This window comes from Lacerta agilis, chromosome 6 (genome assembly GCF_009819535.1).
Source record: "Lacerta agilis isolate rLacAgi1 chromosome 6, rLacAgi1.pri, whole genome shotgun sequence".
Classification (NCBI taxonomy): domain Eukaryota; kingdom Metazoa; phylum Chordata; class Lepidosauria; order Squamata; family Lacertidae; genus Lacerta; species Lacerta agilis.
The window spans coordinates 60516338-60536833 of record NC_046317.1 but is presented as its reverse complement, the minus strand read 5'-3'; the positions used below and the strand labels follow the sequence as shown (position 1 = coordinate 60536833).

At 41.8% G+C, this 20496-nt stretch overlaps 1 protein-coding gene across 1 annotated transcript; it reads right to left on the bottom strand.

Moving 5' to 3' along the window:
* Nucleotides 1-2183: 2183 nt before the first annotated feature.
* On the bottom strand, nucleotides 2184-20496 carry CAPZA1 (capping actin protein of muscle Z-line subunit alpha 1). Its single transcript, XM_033152959.1, has 10 exons — nucleotides 20355-20496; nucleotides 14078-14141; nucleotides 13209-13260; nucleotides 12252-12315; nucleotides 10367-10573; nucleotides 9479-9558; nucleotides 8528-8606; nucleotides 7851-7922; nucleotides 6332-6394; nucleotides 2184-3249 (listed from the first exon to the last, which is right to left on the bottom strand). Exons 1-10 carry the CDS (start codon nucleotides 20391-20393, stop codon nucleotides 3109-3111), a joined length of 861 nt encoding a protein of 286 aa, XP_033008850.1. The 5' UTR covers nucleotides 20394-20496; the 3' UTR covers nucleotides 2184-3108.

Genomic DNA, 20496 nt, shown 5'->3' with positions numbered 1-20496 from the left:
GGGACCTATTTAAGCAGAGTTTTCATTGAAACAAATAAAAACTTTTATTAAGCTTAAAATAAACTTCTTCTGAAAAATAGATCACATATAGAATACAGGCTCTTCTCTATACAGGCACACACTCTGAGAAACTAGTCACCACAGTCAAGGTAAGTAACTCACACAGCACTGAACAGACAGTTACAGACTAGAATGGCAGTTACATCTTAGAATGACAGTTAAAGCAGTTAGGCATCAACAGCTGTTCCTGCTCTCATGCGTCTTTGTCACATGACAGAAGTGGCAATATTTGGCTTGTGCGATAGCTGCAGCCTTGCCTGGATAGGATAACTTAACTGCAATAGTCCAGATATCAGTCACCTCCAGATTGTATCACTGCAATGCACTCTATGTGGGGTGCTTCTCAAGGTCTACTCGGAAGCTGTAGCTGTTGTAGAATGCTCCAGAAAGACTGCTGAAGGCGATGCCCTAATAACAGCATATAATAAAAATGTAAAGGGACCCCTGACCATTAGGTCCAGTCGTGTCCGACTCTGGGGTTGCAGCGCTCATCTCGCGGTACTGGCTGAGGGAGCCGGCGTACAGCTTCTGGGTCATGTGGCCAGCATGACAAAGCCGCTTCTGGTGAACCAGAGCAGCGCACGGAAACGCCATTTACCTTCCCGCCAGAGCGGTACCTATTTATCTACTTGCACTTTGACGTGCTTTCAAACTGCTAGGTGGGCAGGAGCTGGGACCGAGCAACGGGAGCTCACCCCGTCGCGGGGATTCGAACCACCGACTTTCTGATCAGCAAGCCCTAGGCTTTGTGGTTTAACCCACAGTGCCACCCGCGTCCCTGCAACAGCATGTAATACCTGTGCTTAAATTGCTGCTGCATTGGTTGCCAATATGGTACCAGGCCAAGTTTATGGTCTTGCTATTGCCATATACTGGCCTGAATAAGTTGGGAGCAGGTTATTTCCAGGAATGCCTTACTTTGTATACTATTGCCTAGTCATTTGATCTTTGGGAGCGTTGCAACTGAAGCCAGACCACCTCCATCTTCGTCATAATTGAAGCAAGACTAATGCCATTTTGTTGCAGGCTTACAACATAATCATGTATTCGCATTGTAATCACGCTGAAATGCAAACTTAAAAGAGGAACAGAGAAAGTGCAAACCACACTTAAAGGTTTAAGAGTGTGCAAGGACATGACATTTAAAACAAGGGTATAAACAGGAAATGCATAGCTAGTGGAAACTTGTCTTTGTGGTCAAGCTGGCAGTTAGACTATTCTGGGATGTCTAGAATGTCTAACCTATATGACCATAAAAACTATGTGCACTGTAAACAGATCAGGGTTCACCCTCTGATTAATTTCCTGATCACTGCTGTAACCTTTCCTGCTCAAGCAAGAAATAAAAGTTTTGCTTTTAGATAATTCTTGGGTGTCACTCATCATAGTTAATGAGTAAAAGACTCAGCTGGGCAACTGTCCTCAGGTGCGGTTTTCCCACATCAGGAGGTACATTCTTAGTATAGACTCCTGAGGTTAATCTTATGTCTGCCAAGATCCAAATTGTTAGTTTTGCACTTTTGAATGCGATTCCAATGAAAAACAGGCAGACACCACAGTATTGATATTTAGGTGCCTGCTTAAAACTTACCTGTTCACCCAGGCTTTTCCAAAAGGGTCATCTTGCTATATTGATATAACCATCTGATCTACTGAGTCTGATCTACTGATGCATTATATTTTATTTTATACTGTTCACTGCCATGAACTATACATGATTCCCCTGCAAGCAGTGATGAACAAAAATCAATAAAGAAAAAAATAAGTTTTCAGAAACATACTATGTGGAATGACAGGGCCTAGATTTGTTTTTAGTGACCAAGGATATAAATAATGGGATCTTAGTAGAAAGCTTGCTATAAAGATCCAGCAATAATGATTACCCCTGATAAATACTGCAATCAGAGAAAATGGGTTGGGAATAAAACAACAAAGGATGGTTGGCGAGCTGGTATCAGAATTGGCATTCAGGACTAAATGGCCTTTGGTCCAATTTAGCAAACATTCTCATGTTAGGAACCAATTCCCAGTATCGCCAAAGTTTTTAAGGATTTAAAATCTCAACAAATAGTCAACCAATTAGTGTTTTCTGAGCATGTCAAAAGACTGGTGACACAAAGAAATGCTTTGGTGCAAATCTTTTATTGACCATTTAGACACGTCCATTCATACATCTCTGGTACAAATGCAATGAACTTGCCACAAAGCATTAAAGCACAAGAAACCCAAAGTTCCTGAAACATTTACAGTTTTTCATTTCTGTAATTTCTTCCTCCATCTAAACAAAACATCTCTGCAGCAATCAGACAAGTATTAAAAAAGGAAAATGGAGAACCCATCCTGTAAAAATGCAGATGTCTAAATTAACCGTACTTCCAGGAAAGAACAAAGAAAAAAGTAGTTCACTTGAAGAGAATGTGGCTCAAGTCTTTGGATTTAAAAAACAAAAACAACTCCCCCCCAAAAACACGTTTCCAGAGGACCTGGCCTTCTTGGGATTTCTGGGAGAAATCTTGTAAACAACCTGCAAACATGAAAAGCTAAGCCTAGAGGATATTGCTAGGTGGCGATTGGCAGTTTTTTGGGGGGGGAGGGGTGAACAGGTCATGACAAGTTGTATCTGGTGCAGTGCAACACCTTAAAGCTACCAGCAGTCCCATTAAACTGAATACAATAACTGGACTGATGGCAAGGAAACAATATTTCCAGCATTGCCCAGCCTGCATTTCTAGAAGGACTTCCTCAGCAAAGAAGTTTACCAACCAATATAAGGACAGATCGTGCTAATCCCCAAGTGGCCAAATGAAGAAAGCCTACTAGGAAATGCAGGATTACTTTTACAAAGGGAATTTACATTTACATGGCAGGGAAACTGAAAACAAGACAATGCTATGTGTTGACAGTCCTCCATAAGGCTAGAAAACCTGTTAAGTCTGAAAGCCCTAGGCAGGTGCCAACATACTAGAGAACCCACCTACTTGGCAAAGGACCACCTTTGCTTTGCTTTCTTTGCATGCTAACATTGCCTACACCACCTCTGCTCCGTCCTTAAGCATTCTGCATTTCCTTGCCGATCTTGTAGCTGAGGATTTTGTTCCAGTCAATCTTGGTACGGGTGACAGGCAGTTGGCGACGTAAGGCTTTGAACGTGGTATCTGACATTGTCTGATAATTTTCACTGATTGCTGTCTGTAAACAAGTTAGTGAGCTAGAGGTTAGAGCTTGATGCTACATAAACAAGTTCCCTTAAGACTGGTTATCTCTTCACAAGTTTTTGCTACCCCTTGGTATACTCAGCCAACATGGCCAAACAAATGTAGAAGTACAGTCATACCTTGGAAGTCGGACAGAATCTGTTCCGGAAGTCTGTTCCACTTCCGAAATGTTCGACTTCCAATGCGCGGCTTCTGATTGGCTGTGGGAAGCTCCTGCAGCCAATTGGAAACTGTGGAAGCCCCGTTGGATGTTCAGCTTCCAAAAGAACATTCAAAAACCAGAACACTCACTTCCAGTTTTCAATCGTTCGGGAGCCGAAATGTTCAACTCCCAAGGCGTTCGGGAGCTGAGGTACGACTGTACAGTATAGCCTTTCTATGTCCCCTCAATGCAAGCTTCTGAATGAAGGCTCACCCATGAAATTAGTACACTGTACAGCAAAGAAAGAAGCATTAGGACTCCTTTCTTTGGGGAAAGGCCACACTTCATTAGTAGTGTATCTACATACAGGTTTCAGGTTCAATCTCAAGCACTTCCAGATAGGGCTGGGAAAGTATCCTGCCTGAAACCCTGCCAGTCAGTATAGACCAAGGGTCCCCAAACTAAGGCCCAGGGGCCAGATGAGGCCCAATTGCCTTCTAAATCCGGCCCACGGACAGTCCGGGAATCAGCGTGTTGTTACATGAGTAGAATGTGTCCTTTTATTCAAAATGCATCTCTGGGTTATTTGTGGGGCCTGCATGGTGTTTTTACATGAGTAGAATGTGTGCTTATATTTAAAATGCATCTCTGGGTTATTTGTGGGGCATAGGAATTCGTTCATACTTTTTTTCCAAAATACAGTCCGGCCCCACACAAGGTCTGAGGGACAGGGGACCAGCCCCCTGCTGAAAAATTTTGCTGACCCCTGGTATACAGTGCAGTTAGATGAACCAATGATTTGACTCTGTACAAGGCAGCTTCCTTTGTTCCTTTAAAAAGAACCCCACATGAAATGTATACTTTCAGGACACACACTATTTCTTATGATGGTGATTTTTGTAATTGTAAATTTTAAAACTGTTTTTCATGTTGTAGTTTAAAGTGTTGCAATCCACTCTGGGATCTTAGGGTGAGTGGCATGGTTAACAATGACAACCAAGAGCCAGACTAGTGGTAACAGAAGATCCATGTGCTTAAATCCAGAATTGTTGCAATCATGCAGAAAAAAGGATGGGGGTGACTGGATTTCAAAAGCAAAAGAGGCACATTTGTGCCTTAAAAATAGCCTCTTCCTACACAATGGATCTGTTGCCCACACCCTACTTAACACGGTCTAAAGACTTGTCAATAGTACTGCCACACACTGATCTGGACAGGGCTCCAACACTACTCTGTACTTGGAGCCACTCTAATTTTGAATGACAAGTGTATTGTTTCCTCCAGTTCTGCTATGATACTTCCCCCTTTCCTCCTGCATATGGAACGCTGACTGCACCAATGCAGCAACCTTTGAACGTCATATATGAGATCACTGAAATTCCTATAGCTCACACTGCTCATGACTGCAGACATGGGCACAAAGTCCACGGGTAGAGGTTTCGCTGCCCATTGTAACAGCTGAAAGCTGGCACTACAAATCTGTTTCTCAGCAAACCCGAGATAAGTAGCTTATAACTTTCTTGATCATGATATAAAATACACTGACAACTGTATGATGTCCCTGGAAATTGTAGAAGTATCCAGTAGACATGTAAGGTAAAAGTGTCTGAATTTGTACCATTATATATAGAGGGTGCAGTGTAGGGCGAGTGCTAGGGGCCAGATTTAGAAGCCTGGCAGGCTAGAGGTTCCCTGTGCCTAACCTACAGGCTTATGTTCTGGAAAAATAAGACATTTGCAATTACGAATTATTCTGAAATAACTTACCAACATAGTCATGCCCTACTGTCTACTTCATTGGAGGGGAGGGGGAAGCCAGGTCAGAAACCAGGCCCCTAGTGTACAGTACAATGATGGGGGAAGTATCCATTTCCTGGAGTTATGAGTCAAATCAGTAAGGATGGAAATGGGGAAAGGAATTGTTGCTCGTGAGTTTCTGTTCTCGAGTCTACTCTTTAGAATTCTGTTCTATTCTATCGTTATATTCACTCTTAAATCCTGCCCCAGATCTTTCTTTATTAGGCAATTTGTATAATTACAGTGGTACCTCTGGTTGCGAACCGGATCCGTTCCGGAGCCCCGTTCACAACATGAGCAGCGCGTATCCTGAAGCGCCGCGTCTGCGCATGTGTGTGATGCGATTTGGTGCTTCTGCGCATGTGCAAACCGCAGAACCCGGAAGTAACCCGTTCCAGTACTTCTGGATTTGGTGCATTCGTAACCTGTGACGAACGCAACATGCAGCGTTTGTATCCAGAGGTACGACTGTATATAAACCCTGTAATTATGCATGCAGTGGAGGCTGGTCCATTAGGACAATTGAAGCACTGTCCCACCAACTAACATTTCCTCTTTAGCCACCCCCCATCTTACAACTAGTCCAGGAGGCTTCTTCCCCCTCAGTCTCTGTTGGCTTCTTCCCCCTCAGTCTCAGTGTTGCCTTTGCAGAACTTAGCAAGGAGGTGGGCAGGGAACAAAACTAGGATTAGTTGGCTCTGCCTGTCATTGCCTCTGGCTCCACCTCCTGTTGGCTTCTTTGCCTTCTGTCCTACCAGACCCAATGGGCACCAGCCACATGTATGACTGTATAGAGAAGAAAAAGTACATCCCTTGTCAGTTATGGTGCATCCAGTAACTAAATAAATACATAAATGGGGAGATAATACACAGATTATCATAGGGCATTGCATGAAGGGCCTTGGACATGGGAACCTTGCTGAAGCTTAGCAGATCCAGGCAGTGTCTGGACGACAGACTGCATGGAAATCCAATGAAAGCCGCTATTGTGTTCTATTACAGAACAAAGGTGGGGTATAGATGCAATAAATGGATGCAGCTTAGAATATAAAATGTTCTTTCTGTAATCTAAAGGCGTTAATTTAAAACAAATATCAATAAAGATCAATACTCTTACCTGGTACTCATTTTCTGCATGTTCAATGATTTTAATAAACTCCTTGGCTGTTTGGACATCATTCTATAAAGATGAACAGGCAACAATTAGCATATCAACACAAGGTCAACATCTAAAAGTTCCATGGGGAACTCACATTCCCACCCAAACTTTGGAGTGAACATGAGTAGCAAAGCTCCCAATCCCTCAAGATATAGTCAATTATAGACATTATATTTTGATTTATTTTTAAATAGATTACTAACTAATGGAATTGGTTAGTGTATCTGTTAAGTGTTTTGAAAACCACTACAGTGAATGTTTTAAAATTCCTTTGCTACATAGTTTAAAAAATCAGCAAGTTTTAGGCAGAGAATGCTGTCCTTTGTAGGAAAACACAACTTAAGAGATCAAACATATGACCCGATCTCTCTCTCCACCCCCTCCAGCAATACACTGAAGATTAAAATTTTGGGAACAGGGAACAATGATATGTAATCTGGAACTAGATTCAGGTAGGTAGCCATGTTGGTCTGACGCAGTCAAAATAAAAAAAATTTGTCAAGTAGCACCTTAAGAGACCAACTAAGTTTGTTCTGGGTATAAGCTTTCATGTGCATGCACACTTCTTCAGATACACTGAAACAGAAGTCACCAGACCATTATATCAGATCACCCATCTCCTACGACCCTTCTGAGAAAAACCCCACCCCACCCTCCCACTATATCTGGTGACTTCTGTTTCAGTGTATCTGAAGAAGTGTGCATACACACAAAAGCTTATACCCAGAACAAACCTGGTCTCTAAGGTGCTACTGGACATTTTTAAATTATTTTATGTAATCTGGAAATTATTGTGGAAATTGGACAAGTATGCTTTAGCACTGTTCAATAAAAACATGGTTTCTATGCAATTCTGGGATTGTGATAAAATATATTGAGAGAAGGTATGCATGTGGTACAGCATGTAGATAAAGCTGTTCTTCCGGACATTAAGTCTGGAGAAAGAATACTTCCTGAAGCCTGGAGTGTTTCTTAGAAATGCCCTGCTGCCCACAAACACTCATCAACAACTGCTTGAATATTTAAGGTTGGCCTGAGTGATAGAAACAGTCCCCACTCCCAAGGTCACACAGTTCTCCCCGATATCCATGTGTTAGACATGAATATCTCCAGGGGCTATGCATGTAAATATCTAAGGGAACTGAAAATGTCATCCTAAGAAAGCATACACATGTAGGCTCCTCCCTGCAGATGCCAGGGATGAGACCAGAGAAAGCAACATAGACCTGCAGCCCCTTAATGGCAGAGCTCCCTCAGAGAAACACCCCCTCAAGCATAGAGTGATTTTGGACATATGAATTCATCTATAGAGCATGCCTTCCTGCATTGCTCCTTCTAAATAAGCAGTTCATGGTACTGGTTTTCTACTTTAGAATGGTACTCACTTCAGTAAAAGCCTTCCCTCTCTTCCCTGTCCTCCTCCCAAGTTTGAAAGCAAAATTATATGTAGTATGTAAAGGAAACTTGCTGCACTCACCGACACTGCTACAGAATCCTGTATGTCTTTGTGACTCACCAGCTGCACATTACCATCTTCATAGTAATGCACCTAGATTAAAATAAAACCCATAGTTTTAAGTAGAATTTAAGCCTCTAACACTGCCTGGGGGACTATGTTGTGCTAAGTACTGTATAAGCGGAAGGGAAAGCTCCACCTCCCAACCCCAAAGCTAAACATCTCAGCAGCACTTTAGCCTCTTCTCATAATATGCATTATTTCCCAAAAGTCTTTTAAAAAATGATCTGACTAATATCTTTCTTTTTGAACAGCCATTGTATCATGAAGAATCACCATGGCCAATTAGACAAAGACTTTGCCGCCGATAAGCTTTTTAAAAGAGTCAGTTAGTCTCAATTTCAATTGTATTGTAGATAAAGCAGAATGCAGGGCTTTGTTGCCTTAAACACTAAAGTGTGGCTGCATCATGCTCCAGCACATTTCATCTTGGCCATGCAAATCAGTGAGAGCCTTTTTATGCAGTCAAGCATGTTAACTTGTAGCTTCGAATGTTCTACTCTGGGAAGGTACCAACCAACAAAGCACTAATTTCATCATTCTAGACTAAACTGAAAGGTTTTATTTAAGCCAAGACATGTAGAAACTGCTGAAGGAAGCCTCACTGCATTTGCTGGCATTGCTTCTGTATAACTCACCTGGATCTTGAGTACTGCAACCACCTGAGCTGTAGGTGGTGTGATGGTAAACTTCCATTCTGACCTCCATCGCCCATTCCTACACAGAAACAGAGCACAACACTTGCAGTGACCAAACAGCTCCTTATAGCAAAAGTGAACTGGACAAGTCCTTCCTCCACCATAGGTTTATTGAAGCAGGCTAACTGTTTACTGGTCTCACTTGTTCAAGGCAGATTTGCTTGGAATTTATATAGCTGACAACTCCTATGCAGATGAACACTACTTCACAGCTGAAATCTATCCACATTCTGAAAGCAGAGCTTCCAGTGAACTACTGTTTTCATTAATTATAACGAAATAGGCAAAATTGAGTTATACGAAAGAGCAGTAGGAGTGTGTTCTTAGTCCAAAACACAAATGATTTGCCTGTGGTAATTTATTCTGACAGTAGATTAAAACAACAGTTAAGGCCTTTGGGCTTTGAAACAAGTAAGGCTACTGCCTCTCTTCTGATTCAGCTAAATTAGATATTAAATGCCTCTTTGTATTTCACATGCAGGTTGGTTTTTTTTAAAAAATTCTGAGACCATAGATGGGACCTGATTATCAGGATCACAGGAGACAAAGCCTTTCATCATGTGCTTTGGTTTTGAAGAAAATCCTTCCTCTTAAGGTGAGACTTGCTCTGGGTGGAAATCCCCTATTAATGCCAATGGGTGATTTCACACAAATGCAAATTCCAGCTTCAAAGGATGGAAGGGTTAAATCCCCCCTCTACACCTGCTACGATTAAGATTATCAGCCCCCACCTGATGTTATTTGCATTTTTAATGTCCACATAGTTTGGCCCCTGAGGAATTTAAACTTCCAGAGAAGGTGGTCCATTAAGTGACAGCAGATAGTTCCCTTTTTCAAACCATGAAGGATAAGATGTGCTTAATAAAGATAATGTATCAGAGACATGCTTACCAGAAGTTTTTGGGCTGAAACTGGTGACTCTCAATGCAAGCAATGACTGTTGGCTGCCCATCTATTGTCTTACTGTAAACCTATTTCCAGAAGAGAAGCTTACATAAGAGAACACAAAAACTTCAAACTCAGCTGGCTTTAGAGTGGGATACACTTTTCTGTAGGTTTATTCCAGACATGGCCCGCCACCACGAGCAGCAGACAAATTGCCACCCAACTGTCATCTCAAGTTCAGTCAGATGACAACTGTGTAGCAAGAGTGATGCAAATGGTCCTGTCCATGTGCTGGCAGACTTGTAAATACTGTATCAATACCATGTAATAAACCCATGGAAAAACAGCTCCCATGCAACAGCTGTAACATCCAAAGGGCACCCTATTTCTTGGTAAAACCAATTCTAAAGAGTACCAGGCTGAAACACAACAGCTTGCTTTCCTGACTAAAGATGTATTATTTGGGTGCCAATTTGTTATCCTATACTCCCTTTTTGCCTGCATATCCAAATGGATTCTCTTCCATTTTGCTTAAATGTCAGACACGCACTGTATGTCATTTAAGCACAACACCATTTTATACTTTTCCTTCTGTCAAGGGGGAAAGGGAGGGAATATTTTGGTTCCATTTTGTAGCCAGAATAGGGAAGATGCTGGAGTTGGTTGAAGCCTATAAAATACATTTCAAGGTTATTTAATTCAGCTTTCATATTTCTAGGCCATGTGTAAGTAGCACACACACTTTTTAAACCTCCCATTTCAACAGAAAAAACAAGGCGCTAATAATGTTAGCTAACAACATCTATATCACTGGTAGAGTCAAAGTATTTCTGTTCTTTACATTAGTCAACATAAGAACAATGAGTCACCAGAGAAGACCATTGGATACTTAACAGTACAGAAGCCATGTGGATAGTGATCTTTCACATAGGCCCTTAGTACACCATCACAGGCATCTCTCCAGGTCTTCAGCGCTGCATCTGTGTCCTCTGGCTGGGGATCACTTGCTTCTTTCCTTAAATGATCAAATTTAAAGGAAAGCTTGTTCCTTGGGTCTAGAAATCGACCATTACCAAGATCACCATGTTCTGTAATTAAAACCTTTAAAAGAAAAAAAACAAAACTATTATACAGGTAGTGAGAACACTGGCAAGCCATTGTGAATGCACCTTCTTACAGGCTTCCTTGGCTCATTTCAGGTACAGTGGTGCCTCGGTTTACGAACTTAATCCATTCCGGAAGTCCGTTCTTAAACCGAAACCATTCTTAAACAGGGGCGCACTTTCCCTAATGAGGCCTCCCAACGCCGGTGCCCTTCTACCATTCAGATTCTGTTCTTAGACCGAGGTAAAGTTTGCAAACTTGAGGTACCACTGTACATTAAAAAAAAAGACAGATCCTTCTGTTTGCAAGAGTCTTAATACATTATTCCAAAGTGAACAAAACTTACTGTGACACCCTAAAGAGAAACTCTTCTTCCTCCAATAACAATTTATATTAAGCACCTATTGCCTCTCTTTTGAAGAGATTAGAGCTTAGACAATACTGTGCATACAGAAAATCCTATACAAATTCTGCTTTATTAAATGCACAATCAGAAATTGGTTTTTCTGCTTCGCAGATGGAAGCATCAGTACAGGGTGGTTTTTACTTTATATTAATTAATGACTTCTGATTATTCTTTGTATCTCTGCAGGTCAAACAGAAACCCTTGAGAAAGGTTAAGTAACCCAATTCTGAAAGGGCCAAGTTAAGGAAAGGCAGAAGCACAAAACTCGATCATATCAGTGGCTGATGTGTAACCCTGCACCACCACCAGCTTCCTGGGAAGGTGGAAAACCCCTATGAGGCAAGCATCTTCCTCAAGGAAGAGACTACTCAACAGCTTTGCTGAACAGGAAGCCTTATATCTCTTTTCAAACTCAACATTAATTAGTATATTCTCCATAAAACTTGGTAAGCCCTTCCCATCCCCTCCCATCATTGTCAACCCACCTCAATGCCCTTGATTAAGCATTTTCTCCCTTTGCTCCAGCTGCCCTCTTCTTGCTTCACTACCTTGCTGGTATCATCTCTCAAGTCCACCTTTGGACCTCAAGAGGTTTCGAGGCTGTGCTGGATACCTACAGTTTGTTCAAGAGGATACTGCCTTAAAGGCATTAAAGCCAGCCATGCTTAGTTGCTGCTTGACGATTCAATCCATTGGAGGAGTAAAGAGATGGCAAGAGGTATGGCAGGGGGAGGGAACATATGGTTTAAGGAAATTTAAGGAAAGCTTGTGCGCATGATGAATCACCTGCTTGCTTTCCCCAACATGTAGCCAGAAGTCACATTCCCCTTAGCTGGGGTGGTGTCTTGTCTTCACCCTATTCCACCCCTCCTGAGGCTATAGAGCTTCCTGTTCCTGCAGGGGGAGTTGGAGGAGGTTTTGGGCAGCAAGCAGTGAAGCCAGCAATAATCTCTTCAGCTTCTCACCAGATTCAATACTTTAAAGCAGTACTGCGCCACATTTTAAAACAGTACTACACTTTTTATAGTGCTTTAAAATACAGACATGTTCAAAATTCTCTCCTTCACCACACACATGGTGTCCAGTGCCAATATATGCAACCTGAATGACATCCCAAGATCTCCAACCTTTAATCATTCTCACAAGAACAAGCATTTTGCAAGCATAAAGGGGGTGGGGGAGACCAGGCACAGAAGAGGTCTTAATATCTAGTTACCCATGAAGTTCAATATGCAAACACCATGGAGAATCAAAAGGAGAATAATTTACCTGATCATCATAGCCTTCTATCTTCACAGGAGTGAACTGATCCATGTTGTACTGGGCAAATGCACTGTAAGAGACAGAAAACAAGTTAGATCCTGACTCTGCAGAAAGAAAACACATAACCCTACTGTGTTCAAACATATTTGCAAATTATGGCCCTCTATTAATATTTCAGGGGCGTGGGTGGCACTGTGGGTTAAAACCACAGAGCCTAGGGCTTGCTGAACAGGAGGTCGGCGGTTCGAATCCCCAGGACGGAGTGAGCTCCCGTTGCTTGGTCCCAGCTCCTGCCCACCTAGCAGTTCGAAAGCACGTCAAAGTGCAAGTATAGTGGTGCCCCGCTAGACAAAAATAATTCGTTCTGCGAAAATTTTCGTCTAGCGGGTTTTTCGTCTAGTGAAGCGGCAATGCAAGCCGCGCTTTCGCTAGACGAAAAATGTTCGTCTTGCGAGGCAGCCCCATAGACTTTTTCGTCTTGTGGAGCTGCCTTCCGCTAGATGAATGCCTTCGTCTAGCGAGTTTTTCGTCAAGCGAGGCATTCGTCTAGCGGGGCACCACTGTAAATAAATAGGTACTGCTCTGGCGGGAAGGTAAATGGTGTTTCTGTGCGCTGCTCTGGTTTGCCAGAAGCGGCTTTGTCATGCTGGCCACATGACCCAGAAGCTGTACACTGGCTCCCTCGGCCAGTAATGCAAGATGAGCGCCGCAACCCCAGAGTCGGACACGACTGGACCTAATGGTCAGGGGTCCCTTTACCTTTATTAATATTTCACCACTGCAGAAAGCATACAATTTCTATAGTTGGCAGCTTTATAGTGAACAAACTCACTTCAATATTGGAAACATTTATGTACAACAATCCCTCCATCATTCCTATTTCAAGCTTTACTGAAGTGGTTTATGAACAAATTGCATAGCTTGAGCCAACACAGATCTTAACATAAAATAAAGAGTACTTACTGGGCCGCCCCTTCCCTAAGGAGATTGTCATTGTTAAGCAGCAACCGGACATCTAAAGAAGAAGAAGAAAACAGTCATAAAGATGAGCAACAATTGCACTGCTTCAATATAATGTTTACTAGCACACAGATAACAACAACAAACTGTTTGGATTGGATACAAAAAAAAATTGTTCACAAAAATAGTTCTCATCTTTAGGAATGTGAGAGCTTCTAAAAGAAAAAGTAAGTGTGTTGCACTGGAGGACAGATAAGTTTTGTGCGCGAAATTTTGCATTTCCATGAATGCAGAGAAGACCAATAATCTTGTAAGTTACTAAGGGGCAGTTGACAAAAATACAAGTGTGACTTGGGCAGTTCAAGTGCTGCTCCTGATCACTTCTTCTTTATGAACTACTGGAGGTAACTATGTTGTGAACTGCCCTGAGATATCTATGGATGAAGTGCAGTATACAAATTTAATAAATAATAAGTAACAACAACTGAAGTTCCCACTTTACATGTATATTGGCACCACGAAAGCATTCATGTTCACTTAGCAGGAAGCAGCATATGTAGTTTTATCTTCCTTCCCAACTACTTGAACCAGGCAGCAACATAGCAACATAGCCCCAACTGCCCTGTCACACAAAAAATAAGATGTTGGGGACAGGCCTACGTATATAAAATGAAAGACCATGAAAAGCCAAGACCCAAGCAATCCACAATTTTTAGTACAGAAGACATTTTAAAGGCGAGTTTATTTATTTATTCCCTATTTAAGAACTTTGGTCTTAAATAGTTCAGTATCGCCTCATAGGCATTCAATGATTATTTTGTTAACTGATAAAATGGAGAACTTATATGAATCATTTTGGTTTTTTAACTTACCATTAAACACTTCATTGAATTCTCCAGGAGGTGCATGAGTGATGAATTTTGCAGCTATACGCACCTGCAAATAAATCAGATGGGCTTCAGTCTGTGCTCTTAAACAGATCTTTAGCAGTGGCTACAGTTGAAGCCACACAACATGCATGGTTGCAATAAGTACAGCGACAGCAGAGTCATATTGCAATCCAGTTAACAGTGCAAACTGGTGCCCTTGAAAGTCCCTGATTATCTCATTTGAGAAACCCTGAACTAATTAGTTATGTTCATCTTTTGGGGGGTGGGCAACAGCAAACTGCAACATGCATAAAATGGGTCACTGAAAGACTGTTAAACCACAGGGGACAAGCTAAGTTAGAGCTTCTGTACCTTTCCTAGTCATGTTTTCTATCATCTGCAGCATTGTTATACAGGATTATGATGTTGAAACTTCCTCATTAACACACCTGCTACAGGTATAGATACCCAAAAGAACAGAGATTTTCCCTTCTGGTATTAAAACAAATTTCTTATGATCTACTATCAGTTGTCATGTCCTCTCTTCCATAAGCGTACACAATGTATGAATTTAACATCCCCAAAATTTGTGATCAAGATCCTAAGTTCCACGTTTTATATCAAGAGGCCTAGTTTTCACATCAAATGAGCACATCCAAGTAAATCGAGTGAAATGGCACTCAAAGTGAAAAAAAAATATTTTCAAGTAATAGTTCTTTTACTATTGATCATAAGATAATAGACTTTGGCAGAAGTAATAATTCTCTCCTGTTGACTTCAGGAATATCTGCAGTTCTGTCAAGATTGCCTCAAAAGTTTTTGGTTTTTTTAATGGGATTCAGAAATCTATGTGCTTGCTGTATATATGCATATCTCTCACAGTCACCAGTTGCCTGTGATGCAATTCATTTGTTGAGGATGCCTGGTTACGAAAGCAAATGCCCCAGGTCAGCATGAAATTTGAACAGTTATGAGGTGACTGAGGGACTTCAAATTCCTCCTAAAGTACAAAGGATACCAATCTAAAGAGTTATTAGGGATACCTAGACGATTGATATAGGATGAGTTTCATGTTTTATAGGCTATAAAGATGGTTGAAAAAAACCTCATCGAAAATAATACATATACATAAAGCAACCAAACTTTCTCTGAGGGAAGCAAACATAGGATTACAGCCATAGATATGAAAGCCAACTTCATATACTGACGGTGACCATTTTAGGCAGGTCCAACTGACATGCAATCGTTGATGAGTGGGTCCTTTTGGACCCAGAAGAAGGTGGAACCGGGGTGTGGTGTGCTTATACATGCTCTATCAACGTGCATGGAGGCTGGGAACAGAATCCCTGCATGAAATGGTTATTGCAAGCTTCCTCAAACTCGGCCCCCCATATGTTTTTGGCCTACAATTCCCATGATCCCTAGCTAGCAGGACCAGTGGTCAGGGATGATGGGAATTGTAGTCTCAAAACATCTGGAGGGCCAAGTTTGAGGAAGCCTGGGTTACTGCCTGTATTCAATTGTCCTACACAGTTGATGAAGCTGATCTATGCGAGTTTCCCAAGTGGCATTTGCCTCAGCAAAAATACGCTCCCACCATCACACAAAGTTACTATCTATATGCTTTTTCCAAATTTTAATGCATGTCAGAGGGAAAAAAAAACACATGAAGTGGATCCAAGGCAGATTTCATTGTATTTAAACATTAGCATGCCTAGTTAGATGATACAAACAAGCTTTGTTGTTGTTGGCATCCGTCTGTCTCAGGAGAGAATGGTATGCGCCTCCGGGGGTGAAATCAAACCACTGTGTTACCAGCAGTGAAGTGACCTCCCGAGGGTGCAAGCCAGGGCAACGTGTATGGAGGTCCTGGGCTGCCCAGATGACAAGACACCCCCCCCCCCACTGATATGGTCCAAAGGAAAGGAAAGCAATACATATGCCACCAGCTTAGCTGTACAAGGTGCCATACAACCATCTTAGGGACTCCATTCTGGATTTGTGGAGGGTTTACCCCTTAGCATTTTCTTCTCCCAAAGATATCCCTCAAGGCAGCAGAGGTTTAGGATCAGAGTACAGTAGAATCTCAGTTTTCGAGCATCTCGGAAGCCAAATGATTCGGAACCCGAACACTGAAAACACAGAAGTGAATGCTTCCATTTTCGAATGAGCCTCGGAAGTCAAACAGCTTCTGAGGCCTGTTTCTCCATTTTCTCAATGGAATTTGTTGACTGCCTATTGTGTCTCAGTTGTTTAACATTTCGGAAGTCGAATGGTCTTCCGGAACAGATTACATTTGGCAACCGATGTACCATGTCCTATGGCTACCTTCCCAGGTAGACAAGCCCCATCTGCCCCTCATTTCCCTCTACAACATGTGTAGAAACTACCTTCTTGACCACTGGACCCACCATTTGCTCATTCCACCAGAGCCTGTCTTTGCATGTAGGGGAAGTCCATATAGGGTTTGAAACTCATCAGCCACCCTCACCTGGTTTAGCCGACCAATCGAAGCTGTTTCCTGGAGCGTGCCCACTTTCTCATGCTGACAGCTTCTAGGTGAGAGCTGAGTGCAGGGCGGGGACCTAAGGTGGACAGACTACCCCAGAAGGAGCACAACGTGTCCCCCACTAGAGGTACTTCCCCTCTCCCAACCCCCCATGTAAGCATCATTGGACCTGAAACAGATCCACAGGTGTGCTGTCATGATTCTAAGAGGACCACACAAATTGGCCTAATACATACTGCAGCACTATATTATCCAAAAGAAACCTGCTCCTATCCTCCTTCCCCCCCCCAAACTCCACCCACATAGATGTAGCCCTGAGAGGCACATAGCTCGGAACAAAACCTCCTCTGCTTTTTGGTGTATGTAACAGAACTGGAACATAGTGTCTATCATATCAGAATGCCAAGGAAGAAAATGGACTGCTATATTTTGATTCTGAAACATGAATCTGTATAAAGGAAGAACAAGGAATGGAGTATATCCTCCCACCACTCCCAAGCTGCCACTGCTGTCAATTGGGGGGCATTAATAATTCCCTGGTGAAAATGACTGAAAAGCAACGTCTAGAAATAAGTTTACCCTGTAATTTTCCCCAAGACATTCCAGAGCATTGCCGTAGATGGCTGAAAGTCTCCTTCAAACTATAGCATGTGCTTTTATTAGAAAGTGCATCTGTAAGCAGTAAGCATGACACTCTGGTTGCATTAAAGCACTCCTACAAATACTGTGCTCAAAGAACATATTACTTTGTCTAACAAGCACCAGGATTCATTTCAATCGAGAGTATCATACCCATTTTCCCTCATTTGACCATCTTCACCTACAATTATCTCTCAGGGGTACCCCAAAAATAACAAGCAGACAAAGTGAGAAACTTAAAGTGGGGGGGGGGAGGAATACAACCCTTTTGCAGTCTTTTATAATCAAACTAATAGCAACATATTAAAACACAAATCTATTGTGGGGTAAACACAGTCCTATCAAATTCATCACAGGTATTAAAACTTTTTTGATTGTTTTCAGATTTCAGATCCAAACTCAACTAATGAAAACATGTGTGTTCAGCAGTGTGCTGAAATCTATTTTCATTTCCATTCTCTCTGACAGGAGGCCTATGTGAAGCAGCAATGAATGTGTCCAGGCAGCAAGGGAAAAACAAACATATACATTAAATCACACAGCCTTATATTCTTTCCTTAGAAAAATAAAGGTATAGCAGCTATGGCTAAGCTAAAAACAATAATGCATTTGCCTTTGTTAAACTAAGCAAAGTTCTAGATTATTTGGTGTGGTAAGCACTATTTTCAAGCTTCTCAACAACCTGCAAATTTGTCTTCTGTTTTCTTAGCATACTAATGCAGACAGGTCCCCATCTGCTTCACTTTCACATGAAAACAAAGCTGAAAGAAATTCCCTTCTCTGGAGCAGAAAATGCACCAAAATAAAGGTTATTTGGGTTGTCATGGGTACATGCAGACTCTACATATTCAGACAGACTGCAATCAATATTGTAACTACAGTAATTCTAGCCTTTGCTGAATTAGCAATTCATTGCCATGTCATACAGCAATCTTACTACATTTAAAACTGAAATTCCCAATATATAACCTGCAGGTTTTAAACTATGCAATGTATCCAAATGAACACTTCCTTGTTATTTATTGCTACAGTTTAGAGATTCTAGGTTTCATGCTGCCATCAGCCTAATTTTTTTTTTGCATCTCTTTACTATGCCAGTAGTTTTGCATAAATAACTCTTTGCTGTGCTCTTTGTGAACTGTTTTCACTCAGATTTAAATTAAGTACTATAAACTGAAAGGAATAGCATTTGGGCAGTGGAGAAATTAGCACAACTCTATATAAGTCATTAAATGCCAAGATTGGGCCTACAGTATAAAAACAACATCTCATTTGCTGCTGTTCAACTTTCTGTGTCATCTGCCATAGTAGGCAAAGTAAGCTAAAGTAAGCAAAAATGCAACTTCTGCAGATTAGAAGCAGTCACTGATTGTATGTTTCCCTATCATTCTAATTAGCTCTAAGATGCTTGTCCATGACCAGAGAAGAGCTACAAAAATGATGTGCATGCTTACACTATTTGCTTATGTGCAACTGGAAAGAAGAGACAAGAAACTGCCTAGTTACCATATTTGATCTCGGACAATTATTCACACACCTTGTTTCTCATATCCTGTCAAGATGTCATAATCATGGATATTCCACCCCCCTCAAATTGAACACTATAGGATAAAGCTCCAGGAGCAAAATAGTTCATCAAATCTATCTGTAAAGCAATCAGAATTTTCCATTTCCACTTCCCTGCAAGTAACTTAGTTACAAGAAAACTGATTAGAAACAGAAAGGTAGGCACCGTATATGCCCTGTATTAGCTGCAGTAGTATGTATGCGCTCTCACACAAATACACCCATGCCATTCTTTACCTGGCATGGTTCTCTCAGCTATGTTGCAGATCAAACATTTGCTTCCAAGTCACTAGCTAAACTCTTTGGTGGAAAGCAAATAAGATTACCTTTATTAGAACACTAAAAGGTTTGATGGTTGTATTTCCTCAGAAAGTGTCTAGGAGCCACAGGTGAGAGCTAAGGGGGGGGGGAACTAATGTGACTTCACTGAATTGTATGACACTGTTTCTGTCACTCAACTGCTTCCACCTCCTGCCTCAAGCACAGGCCAATTATTTCATTACATTTTTTATAATTCATGTATAAGCACACCTACTATTATTTGATCAAACAAATTCCATAACCTGGATGTAGCACTCCTTTGTATTCCTTCCCATGTGAGAGGTGCTCTGATGGGATAGCAGAAATGCAAAAGAAAACATTCCCTGGGTCAAAAGCATATCCCATTAAAGATCAAGAGACATGTTTGTAGACTGGACAGGCAATAGAATAGCTGAAAGTGATTGAGAAATATAGCTTCCTATATGGCACACACATTTCTTCTGCCCCAATGCTGACCCTGCCTAATCGCTTTGAAATGCGTAAAACCTGTTTCTCCAGGATCAACAATGAAATTTATACATCGGAGATAACAATCCTTTCAAATTGCTCCTCAGCTCTCTACAAAAATCACTCACCTGTGCCCGAGAGAACAAAATGAGTACTGTGGGTTCAATACTACATTTATTAGCTAGGAATGTTATTTTGTTAGGCTAACAATGTTGGGATTTCTCCTACACTAGGGAATTCCTTCAAGGGGCACTGCAACAGCAGAAGCGCAAAGTAACATTCATAAGGGTTGTCACTTCACAGGAACAGCACAATCCCCGCCACAGGTTGTCCTGACGATAAAACAGTCAAGATTAAGATGTAGTAAATAAATACCGGAGCGGTAAAACAAATAAACCGGTAACTAAATATCAGGCGATCAGAGCGGCATCGTAGATGAGCGTATTCATTTTCCCATAAAGCAAAGGAAGATGTCAATAAAACGGGAAATCGGGGACAGCCTGTCATACAATTTAGTCCCCCATCAGTCGAAAGAGGCACTGGAGAATGTTCTTGCAGTTTAACTTATTAAAAGAGACACAACGGGTGGGGTGGGGGGAAAGTAGAGAAAACGAGTGTCTCGAAATCGAGGAAGTAAAAGGAACCTTCAGCTCACGAGGCTTCACTTTCAGGAGCTTTAGAAACACCAGCAACAAGAACCGAGGAGCAGGATACCGCTTCGCTGTGTGCACAAAATAATCGTTTTGTGCCCGAAGAACACAGAAACAGCCCTCTGCTCTTCCCTGGACAACTTATTACCTTCTCTTCATCCGACACCCGATCCTCAAAGTCCGCCATTTTGGGTTCTCTAAACCCAGCCCCACCTGTCAGCCCCGCGCAAAGCGCGCTGGGAATGGGGGCGTGGCTGGAGGCGAGGCACCACCCAGCCCGGATGTCAATG

What these genes read in the sequence shown, in the direction of transcription:
- CAPZA1 (XM_033152959.1), bottom strand. Translation starts at nt 20,393, where the DNA reads ATGGCGGACTTTGAGGATCGGGTGTCGGATGAAGAGAAG. An exon ending in TTTCAGCCCAAAAACTTCTG is followed by an intron (nt 8,607 to 9,478) that starts GTAAGCATGTCT and finishes GTTTCTGTGTAG; the next exon opens with GAATGGGCGATGGAGGTCAG. An exon ending in AGGATTCTGTAGCAGTGTCG is followed by an intron (nt 6,395 to 7,850) that starts GTGAGTGCAGCA and finishes TCATCTTTATAG; the next exon opens with AATGATGTCCAAACAGCCAA.